The sequence below is a fragment of the Protopterus annectens genome, chromosome 6.part0 (assembly GCF_019279795.1).
Source record: "Protopterus annectens isolate FY-2018-M chromosome 6.part0, PAN1.0, whole genome shotgun sequence".
In the NCBI taxonomy this organism is placed as follows: Eukaryota; Metazoa; Chordata; order Ceratodontiformes; family Protopteridae; genus Protopterus; species Protopterus annectens.
In genome coordinates, this window is record NC_056737.1 from 429458297 (window position 1) to 429480281 (window position 21985).

The window sequence follows — 21985 nt, forward strand, 5'->3', positions numbered from 1 at the left end:
CAGAAAATTTACCCCAGGATGCCCCCGTATGTCTAATGGACAGAGGCACCTCCAAACTGCTTTATTACATGCATGGGTCCCCTCTAATTATATATGGTATAATCTCAGTTATTCTCAATAGGGGCAATGTATAATTATTGATCACTGGATTGGTAAGGCCAATCAATAACCAAAAAGGGTAGGCTAATTCAAGCACAAAATGGAAATTTGTTAGTCTTAAAATGTCCCACAAAGGCAGCTAGCCTAGTACTTACCTATGAACCTGCAAATGGGGTCTAAGTTTACTTCATGGATTTGTTCATCTGTCCTCAATATACCTGTATTTTATCTTGTTGAAGATTGTATATAGTCTCTTCTTTTCAGTTCTTCATCTTCCTTTTAAATTTAAGGTACATTTCCATTAAACCCCATCACTTTGCGGTGCTGTGTTTTGCCGGTATTTACAAGATTTATGTTTGAGAGTGTAAATAAGTGTTTTCTAAACACTCTGCTTATAGAATAAGAAGACACAGCTCAACTTTGTAAATAGATAACTTAGGAGACCTGCAAGAAAGGATAGGAATTAATTTAGTCTTGTAATAATGGATTATATGTACAACAGCCACTGAGAAAAGGTACACGGGTCAAAAACATTGATAGTAATATCTGACAAATTGTGTGTGTATTTGCACATGCAAGAGAGAGGTGTTCATAAGGATTACTTAGGGCATTTCATGGAATTTTTAAAAGCTGTAAGTGAAGTATATTTTCCTTTGCAGTGTGCCAAAAAGTTATCGTCTGCTGTAAAAATGTTTGCTTTAAAAACTGTCAAGTGTGTAAGATTCCAGAGTTGCTTAGGATGCTCTGGGCACTTTTAGGAGATATGTTATCTTTTCAGGTAAAAGGATAAAAGCAAGAGAGAGGTTAAGGGAAATGGTGTATTCATTTTGTATGTCGATATTTGTACTTGTTGTGCAAGACTTCCATGTTGCCCTTTTGATGTCTGCGACCAGATGATATCTGCATAGAGTCAACCTTTTTTTTCATAACCCTGTCTGAAGCTTGTTTTTTGGTGTCCTTTATCATGGAGGAATGAAGTAAATTGTAGGCACCAGCTGTAATTACACAAGCAGGATGGAATAAGGCGAGGCGCGGTAGGGGTTTAATGGAAAAGTACCAAATTTAAACATTCTTTATGGGGGTAACTGTTCTTCTTAACAGAAAGATTGCACCAAAGAGTTTGGCCTGAATAAGTACTGGTAACTCATTTTGCAATTATGTTGTTTTGAAGTTATGCAATTATCCCTACGGAAATATCTGTCAAGGATGGTATGAAAAGTAAAAGTTTTAAGGACAGAATTTCATCACTTCTTTGGTGTTCAGAAAAAGAAAACCTTACTTGCGTTTTCCTTTTTACCATTCGTGCATGACTGGTTTCTGGTATTTGGTACATTCACAGATTTTTCATAATAAGCTACATAATGTGATTTTCCAACATGCCAATTATTGTTGTTGCCAAGATAAATAAATCTTTTACTGATACTGATCATCTTAATAATCTTCTTGTGAGTATTATTTACTTATTTATTTGACATTTGTTAACCGGATTGGTCCAGCTGAGCCAAAATAGCCTATTTTCAGTAGAGATCTGAGCAGAAAAGCTCCAGTACAGAGACATAGTTGTAATAACAGAAAATAAAACTTTGAAATAACAATGAATAAAACAGAAAAAAAATGTATAAGACTGACATACTCAGAAATATAAGTAGATACAGTAAGAAAACATACATGGAATATGTAGACAAATACACTGTTATAGAAATAAATAGAAAAGTATAACCTAGCTATGGTGTTTAGTTATTTTTTTTTTTACTTCAATCAGGAGAGGTAGGAAGGAGATAAAAGTAGTATTAGTAGAGATCTATGAGAACAAGATTGTAGTAAAGTGAGGTTTAGTATAGTAAAGAGACGTTAGGTAAGTGAGGCATAGTATATACATATTTACATGGGTTGTAGTAGACTGATTTGTGGAGTAGAGAAAATAGAGAGATAGCAGTAAATAAAGTATAGGGGTCTGAGAGTATTGTGCAGGGTACTGTTGGTAAAAAGGATGTGGATGAGGTTAGGTAGGGTCATGACAGTGGCAGGGCCTACAGTCAAGTAGAAATTATTTTGGCTCATTTTTTGAAGTGCAGGGGGTAGGGCTGGTTCTTATGCATTAGGGGGGTTTATTCCAAGCCTGGGCTACAGTGTGTTTGTAGAGAAGTTGTCCTATGTTTTTATTAGGTTTATGGATGGCAATGAGTTGTTGACTGGATGTACGGACAGAAGGATTGTGAGTGTAATAAATGACGAGGGAGGAGAGGGAGGGGCAGGATATGAGTTTGTATAGTAGTATACTATACTATACTTGTATAGTAGCATTCAAAATTGACTAAACTGGAGTTGCTGGGGAAATTCCAGCCATTGGAGTGTGTTAAAAGCAAGACAGTGGTGTGAGTTATATGGTAAGTTAGTAGCAAATGGAGCTATTTTGTGGCATGTTTGTTCTAACTTAGATAAAAGTGTAGATTAGATATTAGTAAAGATTGGAGCTGCATAGAGAAGGGAGAGGAAGAGGAGTGCTTGAGCCAGGGAGAGTTTAGTGTCAGAGGTAAGGAATTTCCTACTTCTATATAATAGTCCTAGTTTTTGGTGTTTCTTTTAATACTTTATTGCATGTGCAGGTTAAATTTCAGTTCATCGACAATAATGGTTCCTAAAAGTTTAGTGTGAAGCTCTGCTTTAATGGTGGTCATGTCAAGGGATGTAATAACAAAGATAGATTTATGGTGAGCAAGCGGTTGAGGCAGGAATAGTATACGTTTAGTTTATTTTGGATTAAGGATGAGCTGATTGCCAGAGTGCCATTTTTCAATGGAAAGGAAAGAATTTTGGGTATGTATATGGAGGTCAGAGATACTGTTTGAGATGGTAAGGAGTTTGGAATTGTCTGCATATTGAATAAGGGAGGACTGTCTGCAGGCAGTATGGAGGTCATTGATGAAAATATTGAAAGGTAGAGGTCTGTGAATAGAGCCTTGGGAGACACCAGTTTTAATAGTTAGGAAGGAGGAACAGGAAGTGAGCCATCTGACTGATTGCCTGTTGGAGAAGTAACTTGCAAACCAGTCAAGAAAGGGTCCATAGAGGTTCAGATTGGATAGTTTAGACAGAAGTAAAGGGTAGAAACAGTATCAAAGGCCTAGGAGAAGTTGAAGAAAAGGCAGGATACTAGTTGGTTGTTGTCTCTGGACATGGCTACAGTGTAGTGACAGTGGTATGGTATGGCCTGAAGCCATGCTGTGTGGGAGGTAGCAGGTTTTCCTGGAGAAGAAAATTCATGAGCTGAGTGTGGATACATTTTTCAAGTATTTTTGATAAAGGGGAAAGTATAGCTATGGGCCTATAATTAGATGGGTCAGTACAATTTCCACCTTTATGCACTGGGACAGTGTAAAAGGATTTCAAAATGTCTGGGACTGTGGCCTCTTGAATGGACCTGTTGATTACTAGAGCCATAGGACAGGCTATGAATTCGGCAGCAGGTTTGAAGAAGGTGAGAGGAAGGTTGTCCGCAGGGGAGCAAGGTTTCATTTGAGAAGTAGTGATTTGATAAAGCCAGTGGAGACTGATTTGAGGAAGAAAAGGTTCTTGCTGTGTGGGTTAGAAGAGATGTGAGGGGAGGTCAGGGTGGTGGATTGGTATGTGTTAATTTTTGAATAGTATCTATGAAGTAGTTGTTAAGAAGGGTGGCAGTTTCTAGTGGGGTATTATTTGGTAAAGGAGAAGGTGTGGAAGGGTTTCCAGGGTGAAGAATGTTGTTTACAGCAGACCAAAATGTTTGTGGATTAGATTTTCTGTTTAATTTGGGGTGAGGTGTAAAACGTTTTCTTATCATTGTTGATTATTTATTTTTTTTTTTGGAGAGATTCCGGAGTTATCTATAGTTTTGGAGAAAAAAATGGTGTTTTGGTTGTAACCCAAGCTTTCCAAGCACTATCTCTTTTATGCATAAGGGATCGGGTTTCTTTAGATAACCAGAGGGTGATAGTTTGCTTTAATTCTGATTCTCCTAGGTGGGGCAAGGGAGTTGAGAATGTCAAGAAATATCTGATTAAACTTCAGCACGGCTTCATTCAGAGGCCACTGCTGGAGGACTGACTAGTTGATGTGTGAGAGTAAGGAGTTAAATATTTCAGTGTTAAAAATGGACAGTTTATGACAGTCTCTGTAAGAGTATAATTTAGGTGCTTGGAGAGTGTATCTTTGGATGTGGGTAGGAAGATGGTCACTCAAGGTATCAGGTAAGGTATGGGTGTTGTGGTACAGAGGGAGGTGTTAGTGAGAATACAATTGAGAATTGGGTAGTTAGGTGAAGTTTTATGAATGAGTTCAGGTGATGTGACTATAGGTGGAATCCATGTAAGTTAATGCTGAATTGTGGGGAGTCAGTTATTAGTCTGGACCAGTCAATATTTACATCTCCAAGAATGACAGTTTCATATTATCTTGAGAATATATTAATATATATATATATATATATATATATTACATATTATATATATTATATAATATATATATATATATATATATATATATATTAGAATATAGTATATTAGTTATATTGAAGGAGAATCAAGACAGAATATACTCAAGTGGAGATATTATTACCTGGTGGGATGTATATAGAGGCTATGGCAAATTTCTTGTGTGAATTTATGTGGCAGTTCAGAATAAGTATTTCGGCAGAATAGAAATTTGGAACAGGGATGGTAAGGGGTGGGAGATTACGTTGACTAGAATAGAGGATGGCAATGTCTCCACCTTTCTTTGGGATTCTGTCAGAGTGGAAGATGTTATAACCAGGTGGTAAAAGTGCACTATTAGGGATAGAAGGTTTTAGCCAAGTTTCAGATAGGGTAAGAATATGTGGGGAGTTATGGGCAATCCAGGTGTGTAGTTCTGAGGTTTTGTTGGCAATGCTTTGGGCATTCAGAAAGTAGATATAGATGCTTTTTGGGTAGGAAGTGGCAGGACTGGGAGGGAGGATAAAGGGGGGTTGGAGTGAGGGGGGGGTGGAGGCTGAGGTTTTGTGAGTAGCATGTGCAGATGTGGAACTGGGGCCAGGGTTGAGGTGGATATCATGGGAGAGAAGTAAGTAATTGTGGGTATATTAAGGAGTGCATGGAGCAGGTAGAAAGTGATGGGCTTAAACTTAGGTTTAAAGTAGAGGGAGGTACACTGAAGTATGTTATATTTAAGAAGACAAATATTGGAGAAGTTATAGAGAGATGAGGAGATGCTGAAGGAGTGGATGTTGTCTTTATAAGTTAAGTTGATTAAGGCTGTAGGAGATATACTAGGGTAAGACAGTTGTATATGATAAAGGTAGAGACTGTGAGAAGCATAAGCAGTGGAAGAGTTACATGGAGGTGGATATTGAAGTGGAACATTGTAAGGTGAGAGGGCACTGGAGTAATGGATAGGGTGGGTTGGAGGGTGTGGAGGTAGTGTGTTGTAGAGTGTGCTTAATTTCAGAGGGGGGAGTGGTTATGGAGAGGAAGTGGTAGATGATAAGTCTGCAATGAAGGAAGGGGTGTGGTAGAGTATAAATTCAAGGAAAGAGGGGATGGATGGGAATTGGGGTAGGGTAGGGCAGTGGACTGAGCCTGAGCATAGTAAGGGCGAATGGAGCAGGTTGGCTCAGATGGAGAAAGGTGTCAGAAACAATCAGGTAGGTTACAGTGCAGTAAGTAAAGAGATGGTTGGTGGGGAAACATCTAAGAAAAAAGAAAAGAAACCAGGCTATGGTGTGGAACAAGGTCTACATCTAACTAAGGGCAAGGAGTAAAGGTAGGAAGGGAGAGAAAGCACTGATAGCAGCATGATAAAAGGAGGGGAGACTGAGGAGAGAAAGTTGAATGGGGTTAAGAATATGGATTATATAGGGGGGTGTTTTATATGAATGAAGGATGAAATTCTGATTAGTCATCAGATATATGATAGCAGCAGTGCAGGAAGTGTACATACAGGCTGAAAGTATAGGCTAGGAGACAAAGGGGAGAGAAGTTGAAAAGCAGGGGTGGTGATGTGCAATGAGCTGGGACAGTAATACTAATGGAGAGTCAGTATTTTCAGCTTACATACATCAAGAATTAGAGGTTTTCAGGCAGCATAGTCAGGACTCTTGTTGCTGTGCACAGCAGGTAAATCCCATACAGGTAAAATATGGTCAATTTAGTGTTTTGGCAGAAGCCGATACAGGAAGGAACCAATGAAAAAAATGGGAGAAAAAAGTTGTTAATGTAGGCTATGTTAGAATTAGGAAGAAAAGTAAGGAAAAGAGAGATAACGGGGAGGGGTGTAGATGGGAGAGAAAAAATGCACAGAGTGATGGTTAGTAAGTACAGGAATAGTAAAAATGGAAAGGTATGTTGGTATAGATTAGAGGAGTAGAGGGTGGCTATAGATTACAGAGAGAAGGGTTAGGTGAGCATACTTGGTTTTCAAATTTGACAATGTGCCAATGCTACAGAAACAAAAGTTTTGGTTATAGTAAAAAGGTTGGACAGACTAAATAATTGTGACATGCTCATAATCATATCTTTTCCCTTTTCTTGTACTTCAAATATACTTGTTTTTTTTTTCTTATCTCGTTTCACGACTCTTACTTGAATACTTCTTTTATTTGGATTTATAGTGCATGCTTTTTTAAGATAAATGTTACCATACCCTATGGTATGTTTTCCATCCACCTGATCTACACTATCTCAGGCAGATGGTACCCCAGTTGACTATCTCATCTGAATAATTGTGCACTCAGGAGTGCAGTACCCCCCCATGCTGCACTGCAGTGTCAGTTTTAGAAAATAAATCTAAGCATGCACTATGGGAAAAGAATCCACAATCATCTGATCCTCCAGCATCAAAAGCAAGTGTGCTACCTGCTAGGCCAATAATACTGCTTCTATGCACCTAGAGTGGGAAAAGAACCCACAGATCTCTGATCTTTCAGCATCAAAGACAAGTGTGCTACCTGTGAAGCTTCTAACACTGCAGATATGCTATGTAAGTCAAAATACTTTATAAACATCTCCACTCAACTTGTAACTTTCTAGTCATTTTTGTTACCTGAAATATTTTATGCATCCGTACTAATCTGTACCCCCCTTCTTACACACACACACACACACACACACACACACACACACACACACACAAAACAGGATACTAGATTTGCTCTCGGTCATCATTCCCAATTGCATAATATTAGAATCACAAGTGGTATATAAGGACTCCACCCAGATCAGAAACATATTAAAATGGCATAATCATGCAAATGCAAACTGCTGAATCATGGCTAATCTCAATGACAAAGGAGAAATTATGTGTATAATACATAAAAAAATTGCCAATTTTATTTTTAGAAAAATATTAATAAAAGTTTTCATAAAACATAAGATACAACCAATCCGTCAAAGCATATAAACCAATTTAAAAAAACAGATGTACAAGGAGGACATGTCAACATGAAAAGCACAATAAATATAAACAACAGCATGTTTGGTAACTAATAAGAAAAATACTTAATAGTTAACCATCTTTCTTGTCAATGTAGAAAGTGTTTTTTCAACTTACTTTAAACCATCCAGTAATTTTATTTTATATTGAAATTATCTATAGTTATTAAATGAAGTTCTTCCATGCTGGTACAATAATTCTACAATACATTAACAGCTGCAGTTAGATATTTTTAAACTATAACTAAACTCAGATCAGATACATCTCCTGGCGTTGATCATTATATTACAAATTTCTATAAACTACATAAGACAAAACTGTCTAAGGTTTAGTTATCAATCAAATTGAAGGATTTAGTGGTTTATGTTTGAGCCAATCAAAACAATATTAATCCCTAACCTGCACATTAATATTTCTAATCCCTCAAACTACAGAAAGATAGTGTTGATTAATCTGGATCAAAACATTTTTGCTTGCGCACTGGCACAGTGAAAGAAACAGGTTTACCATGCAATTTTACCATTTTAATCAGATTTTCAATGTTATGCATTGACCTTAAAACAAAAAGGAAACCATGCAGTCTTTGTTAAATTTCAGGTTGCTTACTGGTTGATTTTTATTTTCAGTCGTTGCCTCTAAAGCATTTGGCAGATATATTTTCATTTACACTGCTTTAAAAATGCAGTTTTCCTTTGAAAATAAGTTACTTTAAAACATTGTATTCTAATCCCTTTCTTTATCCATTAATGTGGTAAAGTCAACTTGCATTTTTAACAACTTGAGTTATACAGGGCTGCTCACTCTCATGTTATTTATTTAACTTATACATACACTTCTTATTTAGATACATTTTGAATAGATGGTGGAATATTAACAAGAAGGCTGACTTTTTATTCAGCTTAAACTTAAAAAAATAAAAAACTGATTCAACCCACAAGAAGACATGCCTCACATCAGCAGTAAATGATAAAACAAAATTGATCTGCATTAGAACATTGACATACCAAAATATCGATGTTCATAACATCAAACTAAAGATTACAACATCAACGTCCCAGAAAACTGCATATCTGAACATAGAATCAAGTAGGTGGTTGTGCGAGATCACAGTACAACTGATACTGGGGTTTTGCCCTTTTTCAGTTTTATTGCAATCTTGGAATTGGTATATATAATTAGCAGCGGTGTGGGAGTTCAGCCACCCACATGGGTGAGTGCCCCCCCCCAAAATAAGTAAGTCTGCAATATTCCAACGTTAGACTTTCTGGGACACCGACATTGTGGTGCTTCAATAGTATGGGCTTGATGTTATGAACGTACAGCAAGTTGATGTTCTGACACAGACCAAATACAAAACAGCTTCTTTGCACAGTTTAAAATTTATGAGGAATAGAATGTCCTGCTAAGAGCTTCTGGATACAGAAAAATAATTAATCTATAAACCACTGGTGCACAAACTGGTGCTCCCCCTTTAATCTCAAGGACAGAAAGAGAACACACCTAGTTTTACTCTGCTGCAACTAAACAGCTCATTGTAACATCAGTGTAGTTTTCTTAGTTTCACACAAACACTTTGTAAAGGAGATAACTTGTACTGAATTTGATGTATATCTTTATCCAATAGCTAAAGAACAGTCTTACTTGACAGGGAACAGTTAAAAATGTAGTCTTAGTTTGTAGGCTTTCTCTGCCAGTACCCAGATACCAGAAATCTCCTAGTAGTAATCTTCCAAAACTAAACTAAACAATATTCCCAATTTTATGCCCAAGAATTGCAGGCTTTTTCTTTGCACAAACTGTTTGCTTTCATACAGCACAGCACAGCAATTTATGGTCTTCTAAAATCATATTCATAGGTTCATAGGTTCATAGGTTCATACTAGGCTATCTGCCCTAGGGCATTTATAAGCCTAGCCAGAATGTGTTTGGCTTTCGCCACCCATTTTAAATTTATTTTGCTATGCCCTTTTTCGAGGTTAGTATACTGTGCCTCTGTCTAACAGTGACACAGAAGTGATACCCGGGGTAAACCTACGATCTCCCATCCACTCATCAAGATTCCTCTTGAAGAGAGTCAATGAGGGACTCTGCCTAACCTGGACTGGGATTTTATTCCAGAGTGAAGGGAGCCTCTGGGTTATGAATCAGTCCCTCCAGCATGTCCTATTTATTTCAGTGCTGAGGTTCAAGTCTCTCGGGCACGTAGCTCGATGGGATTTGGATTTTCTGAGGTGCAGCATGTCCATTAATTCCGGGTTGGACATGGCTTTATACGTCAGGAACAGATCGCCTCTGAACAGGCGGTATGCCACTGAGTAGAGCTGGAGTTTCTTTAACCGGGCAGCATATGGCATCTGTTTGAGCCCTTTGATCCTCTTGGTGAGGTACTTTTGGGGTCTTTCCAGTTGCTGCAGGTGTCTGGTAAGGTACATCCCAAAAGGGGCATTGTACTCAATTATGGGCCTGATGAGGGATGAGTAAAGAGGCACGATGACCTCTCCTGATCTAGATGAGAATCCCTTCATGATTAGGTGGGCTATATAAAATGTTTTTCTAACCACTTTGGCCACGTGGTTGTCAAATGAGAGATTGCTATCAACATGGGTCCCCCTCAGCAGCCAAATTTTAATAACCTGCTTAAACTTTCTACAGGGCTACATAAATGTCCATTTCCCCAGTTCAGCATACGACCTATAACACTAATGTATGCAGCCATCAAATCCACTTCCCTAACTGAATACAGCACAGCCCATACCTTTAGTAGGTGAGACTTGTAATTCTCACTGTAGATGCCTATTTTATTCCAGTCCATTGGGAATGGAGTGTTAACCCTGTGTTAATGTTGTGTTTAATATGCTTTAGTGTACAGCTGCACTTCTATCTTATTTAGTGAGTTGGTTTGTTTAACCAGGTTAGTACACTGATCACAACAGACCATGTACAGTCACAGCCCAGGTATAGTCTTTAAGGTTACAACCTGACTTTTTTTTTGGTTCTGTAACAATACATTGCCATTATACACCCATCTGGTTCCATGGTTTAATACACTGACATGATACACCCATCTGGTTCCATGGTTTTAATACACTGACATTATATGCCCATCTGGTTCCATGGCTTTAATACACTGACATGATACATCCATCTTGCATCATAGCTTTAATACACTGACATAATACACCCATTTGGTTCCACTTCTTTAATACATTGACATGATACTCCCATCTGGTTCCATGGTTTTAATACATTGACATGTTACACTCATCTGTTGCCATAGTTTTAATACATTGACATGATATGCTCATCTAGTTCCATGGTTTTACTTCACTGGCGTGATACACCCATCTGGTTCCAGGATTTTAAAACATTGGCATAATACATCCATCCAGTTCCCTGGTTTTAACACACTCACATGATATGCCCATCTGGTTCCATGGATTTAACACATTGAAATGATACACCCATCTGGTCCCATGGTTTTAATATACTGACATGTCATTATTTTAATACACTGACATGATAGTCCCATCTGGTTCCATCATTTTAATACACTGATATCACGATCCCATCTGGGTTTCCTTTTGTCAGGCTCCATGACTTCAGAGTTTATTTCCACCACTTTCTTAATTATTTCACAGAACTGTTGCCATGTTGCAAGAATTTTGTTCTCTACTGTGAGAACAAGGGCTAACAGTTTGTTACCAAGAAGGAATGCCCTCAATGTAATACAACCATTACAACTTTGCTCACAAACTCCATAAACATATCTAAAATGTCCCATCACTGCATTCCTAACCTCTTTTTTCTTTCCTGTATTTCTAAGGGGGAGTAAAAAAGTGTGGAGCAATTGCCAGAACTGGAGGACAGGTAAGAACAATACCTTTGTGTGGCAGAAAAAAATCAGGCAGAAATAACATTCATAGAACTTTGGCATCTTCTTTTTCCATAAAAAGAAAGTTAGTGTATAGATATGGGGCAAGTTAAACATTGGTTTGGAAGGCTAGGAGGTATTCTTATAGAATTAATCACCTTTTCCCCTATCTTGTCAAACCTGTAAATGGCCTCATTATTTGCATCAAAATTGGAAAAGGGAGTGACTGATCTAATAACACAGCAATTCCATCCATAGCCTCTATCTTGTTTATGATCTCTTTTTAACTACAATGTTCCCACTGGGCTTTCTTAAATCTCAAGGGAGCAATGCTCAAATCCATCAAATCCTCAGTTAGGCTATTGTCTCCAGACCAGATTTGCCCTCTTTTGAATCATTCCCTAGTAATACTGGCATGGTATTTTATGTTTTACTGTCATTTTGGCTTGCTTACAAGTTTCTTTTAAAACAGGTAGACTTTCCTCACCAGAGTCTATATCTTCTGAGGATCCATGTAATCCACTTTTCAGGTATGCCCCCTAATCAAAACGGTTGGAAAAGTTGTTTTTTTTCCCCCTCCAAAATGATTTCATGCTCAGGTCTTCACATGGCCACATCAACAGGTTAAAGTGCTGCGCGTCCACTGTGGGCTTCTGTAATGCAACAAATGGTAGCTCCAGCAGGCTAAATGAGCCAGGAACAAAATAAAACAGTGCACAAAGGAAAGAACCAGCTTAGAACCACAGAAATAAATGTATTATAAAAGTAAAAAAAAAAAATAATATAACACTACTTCTCAGGTTTTAAAAATCATATGAATACTACAGCCATTTAAATACAGACATTAGGTTATTTGATCTCATCAGTTTAATCGATTCAATTGAACTGTGCAACTCTTAAAGTAATACGATACAATGTAGTTTTGTGCATGCCTTACACTTTGTTGTGTCAGTTTTTCAGAACTATATAAGCACCAGCTTTGTAACAATGAGACATACGTTTATGTTTGCTGTTTTACAGTGTTACAGTGTTTTGTTTGTGTCTTTCGGCTTTTCCCGGTTAGGGGTCACCACAGCGGAACTCCGGTCCGCTAATGATTGGTAGTGGATTTTTACGTACCGGGTTACCAGCCCTGACGCACAACCTTCAACGAAGGCATGCCCCATTCACGTATGCCTCCACACAGAAGACGCTCTAGCTGAGAATCCAACGGGATAACGTCTTGCTATGAGGCGACAACGCTACCGCAGCACCTGTTAGTAATTTCACAGGTGGAGATATAAAGACAAAAACAAAATATTGTGAATATAGATGGATTGCACTGGTAAGAGCCGACACTTTAGCGGGTTTGAATGTTCAGAATTGCATAATTTCTGTCCAAAAACTGAAACATAGAATGCCAAACTCTCAGACTTGCCCTCCTTGGGGAATCATGTTAACACTTTTTTCTGGGTCCAGAGTGGTGGGGACTTTTGGGATTTGGTATTTTATGATGTTTCTTGTTTTGGCGATATGAGTTTCAGTGTTGTAAATTCAGCATTACCAATTTTGGTAAAAGTAGCATCTATCTTCTAATAGTAAACTATATATTAATATGTGTGTGTGTGTGTGTGTGTGTGTGTGTGTGTGTGTGTGTGTGTGTGTGTGTGTGTGTGTGTGTGTGTATATATATATATATATATATATATATATATACATATATATATATATATATATATATATATATATATATATCTTGCTATAACAAGATTGCTAAGTTTGCTACTAATAGCTGCCACTCTACACACCATTGTATTGCCCTAAAATAATTATAATGGTTAGAACTTCCACACTATCTACTCCTCCTGCAGCTCACTACCACTCATAAACTGATTTACAAGCCTCATGACTGCCCTGCACTCAGCTCCCTCCTCACCCTTTACAACACAGTTAGAACTCTACGATCTGAACACCAATTTCTTCTCCAAACTCATAAACCAAAACTATTGGCATGCAAATTCTTGCATTCCTGGAATGTTGCCAAGATCTGGAATAAACTCCTTCCCTCTGTCTGTCTACAACAATAACCCGCCAAATTTAAAATTGCTCTACATAACCACCTTCTCTCCAAGTCATTATGTAATTATGTTATGAAAGCTGACATCACATAACTCTACCCACAGATCCCTGGAACTTAACATCTTCTCCTCTCCCCTTTCTCCACTTCCCTTTCATCACTGCCCTCCATCCCCTCCTCTCTCTGCTTCTGTAACTAACCAAAACCCTCCTCCTCCCCATTCTTCCTCCTTACCTCCCTCTCTTCGCTCTCCCCTTTCTATTCACTGTCATTTTCATTCTCTTATCCTGTTCTAGCTCCCTTTCTTTCTCTCATACTTCTCTTTTCTTCCCTCCCCTTTCCAACATTCACAACGCTACATATTCCGTCCAGCAAACACAATGTCACATTCCTTTGTTTCTGAGCGCTTGCTCTGTTTAAGACTCACTCCTTCATTGTAAATTCTCTTTACTCTACCATCAAACTTTCGCAGCACAGATCATGTTATTTAATTCCTGTGTAAACTTTGAATTTTGTATATTATTCTGTGTACGTTATTATGTGGTATAAGTTTTAATCAAATATTTTGTACTCATTTATTGCAATTTCTTGGAACCTTATATAATTTGTACCTCTTTGTTGGAGCTTTTCTCCCCAGGCCTCCACTGAAAATGGGCTATCCTGGCCCAGTGGACTTTCCCAGTAAATAAATGCCAATAAATAAATATATATATATATATATATATATATATATATATATATATATATATACACTGTATATATTGTATATACATGCACATGCATATATGTGTAGATATATATATATATATATATATATATATATATATATACATGATTTTAGTTGGTCAACAAACAGAAATATCAATATCCTGAAGATAAACCACTCTACATCGAAAACAGAAACATCGACTTCCTGGTACACATGCACCAAGGTTGCTTCTCAGCACATGCAGATATTACTTTAAAAAAAATTGCCCCCACAATACCAGATAATTACATATACTTCTATAATCCTTGGTTGGAGGGAATATTCACCTACCTAGGGAATGCCGACCTAACACACCTGTCGACTATCTGTATAGTCAACCAAGTGCAATTGATTAAACAGATGTCAACCTAACTACCTAACTCCCTGTTGACCAAACCAATGGAACCCACGTATATACAAGTTATTTTGTGTGTGTGTGTGTGTGTGTGTGTGTGTGTGTGTGTGTGTGTGTGCGTGTGTTCATCTTTGATAAGACTTTTTTTTGCCTCTAAATTTAGTTGACGGGGGTGCTAGTTTGTGGAACTCACAGATGACCTAACTACAGTTTTGCCCAAATGGCAAAGTCCAACAGATTAAATGCATGGGCCAGCAAGGAGTAATTCCTGCATGCTTCCCCTAAGGAAGGTATTACAATCATTATATACAATACATATATACAGTATATCCATGTATTCTGTGTACCTCCTGCTATACTCATCTTTTATAGTAATTAATATTGCAAGTTTCCTTACACTGTGAAAATGGCTCAGACTTATGCCTATAGTCATAGTATTACAGAAACACTAGTTCACTAACAGTATTTTCCTGCAATTTTGTTAACTTGTTTAATTATGTTTTAGTATTATTTAGTCTGTAACTGTTAACTGTATATCTGGAGCTTTTCTCCCCAGGTCTCTGCTGAAAATGGGCTTCTGGCCCAGTCAGACATAACCCGGTAAACAAATGTAATAAAATAAATAAATAAATAAATAAATAATACATCCATTGTTCAGTTTTGCTTGGTATTAGATTTACAACATTTGAGTGCTGAACATGTACATATGCATATTTCTAGTCATCAAACACTGCAATGCCTTGCTCTTACTAACATTGTCAGTGCTATAAGTATTTGAGGACTAGATTTGTATAATTCAAAGTTAAAAGACAAAAAAATCAAGACAAAATAGTACTATTTATTTAGAAAGTAAGTGGGACATTTTTAATGCCATGATAAGAATAGCTACACAGCAGAGCTAACACAGTGATCTTAAAGATGATAGGACAGAAAAGCCAGAGTAATATGATAGCTGATATGCCATTAATAAATGCATGTTTCACTCTATAAAATAAAATACAGGTACAGTTCAAGGTGTCAGTATAGCTGTGTAGCCTTTAACTAACATTGTATTCAAAGATATCCCCTTTGTAAGCAAAAATGTAAGTTTATCTAAAATCTGCTGTATGGATTATATACCGTAGACATCTGCACTTCCAAGCCTTCAGTATTACTGCTTCATTCTGCAGAAGTCACTGAATTGTAAATCAATATAAATCCTTTTCTGAGCAATACTTACCTTAGCTAATTTCTGGAGGTTGTCATAGGCTGAGTCAATGGATTTTTGAGTATTTCTGATGTTTTCTGAGTCAAGATCCGGATCTGCCCCAGACTGACCTGTGTACTGGATTTCAAGGGTACCACGACGCATTGAACGACTTCTCCGTGGTTTGCTAATCTTGGGAAGCATGCTTTCCTGGACTTCATTTTTTGTCACTCGTTCAGTAGTTACCTGATCAGACAAAAAGAGATTTCAGCCATATGAAAAAGAAAAAAACTTTTAAAGAAATACACTGATGACCAATATTCTCCTTTACTTTATCTACAGAGAAGGAATTAAGAAAGAAAAGAAAAAAGGAAAGAAAGAAAGACAATTAGTTGATGAAATGAGCCAGTCACTAGAAGTATTTCCAGATTAGGAATAAGGATAACTGTTCAGAATGTTGGATCCTGTCCACAGCTAACATAGCAAAAATAAATAAAGTTAAGGGTTTAAGCAAATCTTTATTCAATGATGGATGGGCATTCATTGAATGAAGATCTGCTTAAACCCTTAACTGGATTGTTTTTTTCCTCTGGAAAGAGAATTTTATTTAATTGTTGCTAAGTTTTGCTACATTAACATTGGCCAGGATCCGACATTCTAAACAATTATCCTAATTCCTAATCTTTTACTTTTTCCTACAGGGTGTTGAAGTTGTAGGTTGGGGTACCAGATCAGTGCTTCACAGATTTCACTGTCTTTTAAGAAGAGCTTCCAAACTAACAGCCTAAACATAAATTGCAGCCACAAATGGTAGACATGTTATCTACTGACGGTACAGGTCAAAGCTCCATCAGGAGCAGGTGTACAGCTTTGTTCCAGTCTAGTCAACTTAAATTTGTTCTTTGTATCTGTAATAGTAGTAGGAGCAAATGATTTGCAAATATTACAAGCAGCAGAGAAAAGCTCTTCACCCATGCAAAGAGCGTTGTCCTCCATTTCAAGAAAACACTTTTAAATAATAGAAAATTGAACTTTGGAGACATTAACTGGTAAACCTCACAAATAAAAATAAGAACAAAATAGCAGATGAATATGAATTTTAGCACAATAAGGATAAGGTGAGAAGTACACCAAACATCAAGGCCAGTTCAGAAGAGTAAAACTGTCAAGAAAAAAGACAAAAAAATTAAATGTTCTGACCTGAAGGTTTACTGCAATCATGAAAAGACAAAAATAAGTAAAAATTAACTAAATTAATAATAATTGTTTACAGTTTTCTCACAAAATTTGACATTTATTGAAACATATCTTGGAGTAATTTCTCTGATGTTTTTGCTTTGATGCATGGTAAAACAGATACAGAGAGCAGTTATTTTGAAGAGCATTATGAGTAAAAGACAAGGGACTAATAGTTTGGCAAAGTCTCAGATGCCAATCTGCCTAACACCTGATGTCATTAATCGTACTGCTGATGCGGATGGGCCTCCTCTCACCAGATGTAGCATTTTGTCTAGCTCAAGGTCACTCTAACTTTCACATTCACATTGATTTGCGTAACTGTAAACAATGTAAATTCAGTGAATAGAAAGCTGAACATTTTTCCTTGTAGTTAGCATTCCAGTTCTGTATACATCTTACAACATCAAACAGGATACATCTGGGAAATAAGAAGTATAAATTAAATAAAAAGGCTACATACAAGTGGGCCAGTGAATAAGACAGAGCTATACAACTGGCATACTACTAGATGTCCCACAAATCACTTGTTTGAAAATGTATTCCCTGCTTTACATATTTAATTACACATTCTTGGGAAATATAGCATAGACCGGTGTTTCTGAAATGAAGAAGATAGTCTCCATGGGGAGGACTGGGGAGGCCTGGGACTCTTTCGTGTGAGACCCAAACAAGTCTGAAAATGCTGTCCATTTAAAACATTAACAATTCAGTACTTTTTATGTCAGATTAGGCCACATTGTTCAGTATTGTCTTTATGCAGTATCTTGCTAAATGCAGAAGGGTTTTAATTATAGGAGACACCATTGTGAGACATACACATGTTCCACTCATCAGGCTGAATAAGGAGAAAATCATAATCACTTGTCTACCAGGGGCCTGGATCAATTAAATCACCCACACACTCAAGACATTAGACTACAAGTACCAGTATTGCTCAGTCATATTCCATGTGGGTGCAAATGACTTGAGACTTACTTCCCTAGACTATATGAAGAGAGCCGATATGGAGCTCTCTGACTCTGTATCCAATGTCACATGCCTAGCATTGAGCAGCATTCTACCTTCACTATATATGATGCCACAATATAAACAAAATATGATTGACTTCAATTGGATTAGTTTCTGGTGTCATTTCAAGGAGGCACAATATTTGTCAGCATGGGAGAATATGGTCAACAGACCAAGTTACTTTGCCAAGGATTGTCTGCACCTGTCAGCTCTGAGCTTTTGAATATTGGCTAAACATCGTCCTTGCCCATGGTGCCTTTTTAGGCAATGCCAAACTGACAAACTTTCCAACATAGCAAACCCAACCCAAGGGAACATAAAGATTTTACTGCTCAATATCAGGATCCTAAAAAAGAAACTTAACTCCCTCCAGCCTGCCCTCATCCTAGAGAATGTGTACATCTGTGCAGTTACAGATACATGGTTTAAATCCACAAAAAGCACCCTGGCTGTGGATAGTGGATAGTGCAGGGATACAACACCTTCCACACATTCAGGCCAGCTACTACTGCACAGGCAGGGACCAAAGGTGGAGGTCTCTCAACCAATATTAACAACAAACTCACCTCAAATAGGGTGATACACTTGAGCTTTGCCATGTCCAGATTTCCAAAGGCAAAGTACCATAATATATCCTTGCAAAGTATGGGTATCCTGTATGCCCAAAGTAACCCATAACTCATACTTGGACTTACTGGAGGCCCTCTCCAGACAATACAATACCATATTCATGGGGGATTTCAATCACCCCACTATACACTGGGATACTTATATGGCCCTAACCTTACAGGATCTTTCTGAAATTTGTAAACAAATACCTTGGAGCAGATAGTTCATACTTCCACTAGGGTTTCAAGTATACTCAACCTGGTACTCACAAACATGGGAGAATGCTGTACCCCACGAGTGTAGTGTCCTGTCTGGTAAGGTCAGACCACAAAGCTATTTCCTTCATAATAAAAATGAATTATGTGACCCTGTCTTACCCTGTAACATTTAGGGACTATTCTAAGGTAAACTTACTACTACTAAGTGATCAACCCACCCCCCCAAACCCTGAGAACACAGCTGTCTACGCAGATTGTTCACAGACACCCTGTACAATCATGTCAATAAATGCATAGAGACAGCTGGAATTCAAACATAAACAGGTTGTACAACAAAAGAAAAAGAGTCACAGCCAGGATTAGGAAGTGCTATGCCCAGCATGATAAAAACACTCTCATCAATCTAAACAAACAAGAGAGAAAATTAAGTCTACTAAAGCCACATTTGAGGTAAAGATAGCCTCCCAGACAAAAGATAACCACAAGGCTTTCTTTAGCTATGTCAGAAACCACAAAGGCAGCATGCAGCAGTGTGCAGAACGGATTGTAAATGAAGTGACCTACACAGAGATGGAAGATAAAGCAAATCTGCTGGCCAACAAATTAATTTCGAGTTTTACCCCCCTAACTACCATCAAAAGGCAATACCATCAAACAACCCCACCCCAGCTATCACTAGGGAGCAGGTCCTAGATGCGTTCTTTAAGGCAAAAAAATAAATACTACATTGATGGGCCTCAATAACATCCCTAGATTCTTCCTAAATAGCCTGAAACATGGCCTAATAGAATCACTCTTGTCACTGTTCAACAATAACATCCAAAAAGCTTTTTGCCATATGAATGAAGAACTGCAATGGTTATCCCTTGGCCCAAGGGTGAGCCATCAACAGACACTGTGAACTACAGACCTATAAGACTGACTAATTTCATATGAAAAGCCATGAAAATAATTATCAGGGAAATGAATAATAAAGACATAGAAAACATTCAAATACTGGATCCAGCCCAATTGGGTTTTGTCAAGGCAGGTCATGCCTACTCATCCTGGTGGACATTTGAGAAAGTCACCAAAGCAATGGATTTGGGCAAAATGGTGCATACTGCCTACCTTGACCTGGCTAAGCTATTTGATGAAATACCCCACTTGAGTATTATAAATAAACTCATGGATACAGGCATAAACCCATATATTACACACTGCTGGCTGTCAGCTGGGGAGACCACCTCCACAAAGAGGTCAGTCACTAGTGAAGTCCCTCAAGGCTCTGTGCTGGGTCTGCTCCTTTTTGGCATCTACTTCTTGTAAATCATGGCCAATATCAAAGTCCTGTGGATGACCAAGTTTGCAGATTATTGCAAACTAGGAGCAATCATTGTATCCCCCCAAAAAACTAGCATCCTACAGGAAGGACTGACACAAAGAAATGACTGGTGCCAAAGCCACAGCTTAATACACAATGCCAAGAAATGTATAACAAATACCCTTTGGGAAGTCAGCTACCTTAGGAATTTTCCTCATCGACAGCTCAACCTAAGAGTAGAACCAGTAGTTAGGGATTTGGGTACATATGTAGATAGTAACCTGGCTTTTGAGCAACATGTGTCTAATCAGTAAGGAAATCATTCTATATCACTCAGCTTCTAAGCAAGGGCATGGCATCTAGTTCCATGGAAGTCATTGTTCCCCTGTATTTGGCCCTCATCAGGCCCATCACTGACTATATTCCCCCCTTCGGTATGAATCTGATCAAGCAGATGCAACATCTGGAATGTCCACAGTGGATTCTCACAAAAAGAACACGGGGTGTAAAAAACTTGTCTTGCAATCTATGCCTGGCATATAAGGCATCCTTGGATCCAACTCTGATGTACCTTTTGCATATCTGCAAAATGAATATGCAGATTGTTCACAGACACCCTGTACAATCATGTCAATAAATGCATAGAGACAGCCAGAATTCAAACATAAACAGGTTGTACAACAAAAGAAAAAAAGTCACAGCCAAGACTAGGAAGTTCTACGCCCAGCATGATAAAAACACTCTCATCAATCTAAACAAACAAGAGAGAAAATTAAGTCTACTAAAGCCACATTTGAGGTAAAGATAGCCTCCCAGACAAAAGATAACCACAAGGCTTTCTTTAGCTATGTCAGAAACCACAAAGGCAGCATGCAGCAGTGTGCAGAATGGATTGTAAATGAAGTGACCTACACAGAGATGGAATTTACAGCAAATCTGCTGGCCAACAAATTAATTTCGAGTTTTACCCCCCTAACTACCATCCAAAGGCAATACCATCAAACAACCCCACCCCAGCTATCACTAGGGAGCAGGTCCTAGATGCATTCTTTAAGGCAAAAAATAAATACTACATTTATGGGCCTCAATAACATCCCGAGATTCTTCCTAAATAGCCTGAAACATGGCCTAATAGAATCACTCTTGTCACTGTTCAACAATAACATCCAAAAAGCTTTGTGCCATATGAATGAAGAACTGCAATGGTTATCCCTTGGCCCAAGGGTGAGCCATCAACAGACACTGTGAACTACAGACCTATAAGACTGACTAGTTTCATATGAAAAACCATAAAAATAATTATCAGGGAAATGAATAATAAAGACATAGAAAACATTCAAATACTGGATCCAGCCCAATTGGGTTTTGTCAAGGCAGATCATGCCTACTCATCCTGGTGGACTTATTTGAGAAAGTCACCAAAGCAATGGATTTGGGCAAAATGGTGCATACTGCCTACCTTGACCTGGCTAAGGTATTTGATGAAATACCCCACTTGGGTATTATAAATAAACTCATGGATACAGGCATAAACCCATATGTTACACACTGAATAGCCAGCTGGCTGTCAACTTGGGAGACCACCACCACAAAGAGGTCAGTCACTAGTGAAGTCCCTCAAGGCTCTGTGCTGGGTCTGCTCCTTTTTGGCATCTACTTCTTGTAAGTCAAGGCCAATGTCAAGGGCCTGTGGCTAACTAAGTTTGCAGATGATTGCAAACTAGGAGCAATCATTGAATCCCCCCAAAAAACTAGCATCCTACAGGAAGGACTGACACAAAGAAATGACTGGTGCCAAAGCCACAGCTTAATACACAATGCCAAGAAATGTATAACAAATACCCTTTGGG

General features: G+C 38.1%; 1 protein-coding gene across 1 annotated transcript in view; it reads right to left on the minus strand.

Moving 5' to 3' along the window:
- The window catches only part of SPTBN5 (spectrin beta, non-erythrocytic 5), a 1783454-nt gene that overhangs the window by 1390243 nt on the left and 371226 nt on the right, over positions 1-21985 (minus strand). The window contains exon 14 of the mRNA XM_044073536.1: positions 15792-16004. Coding sequence (XP_043929471.1) covers positions 15792-16004 — 213 coding nt within the window. The remainder of the gene's footprint in view (positions 1-15791; positions 16005-21985) is intronic.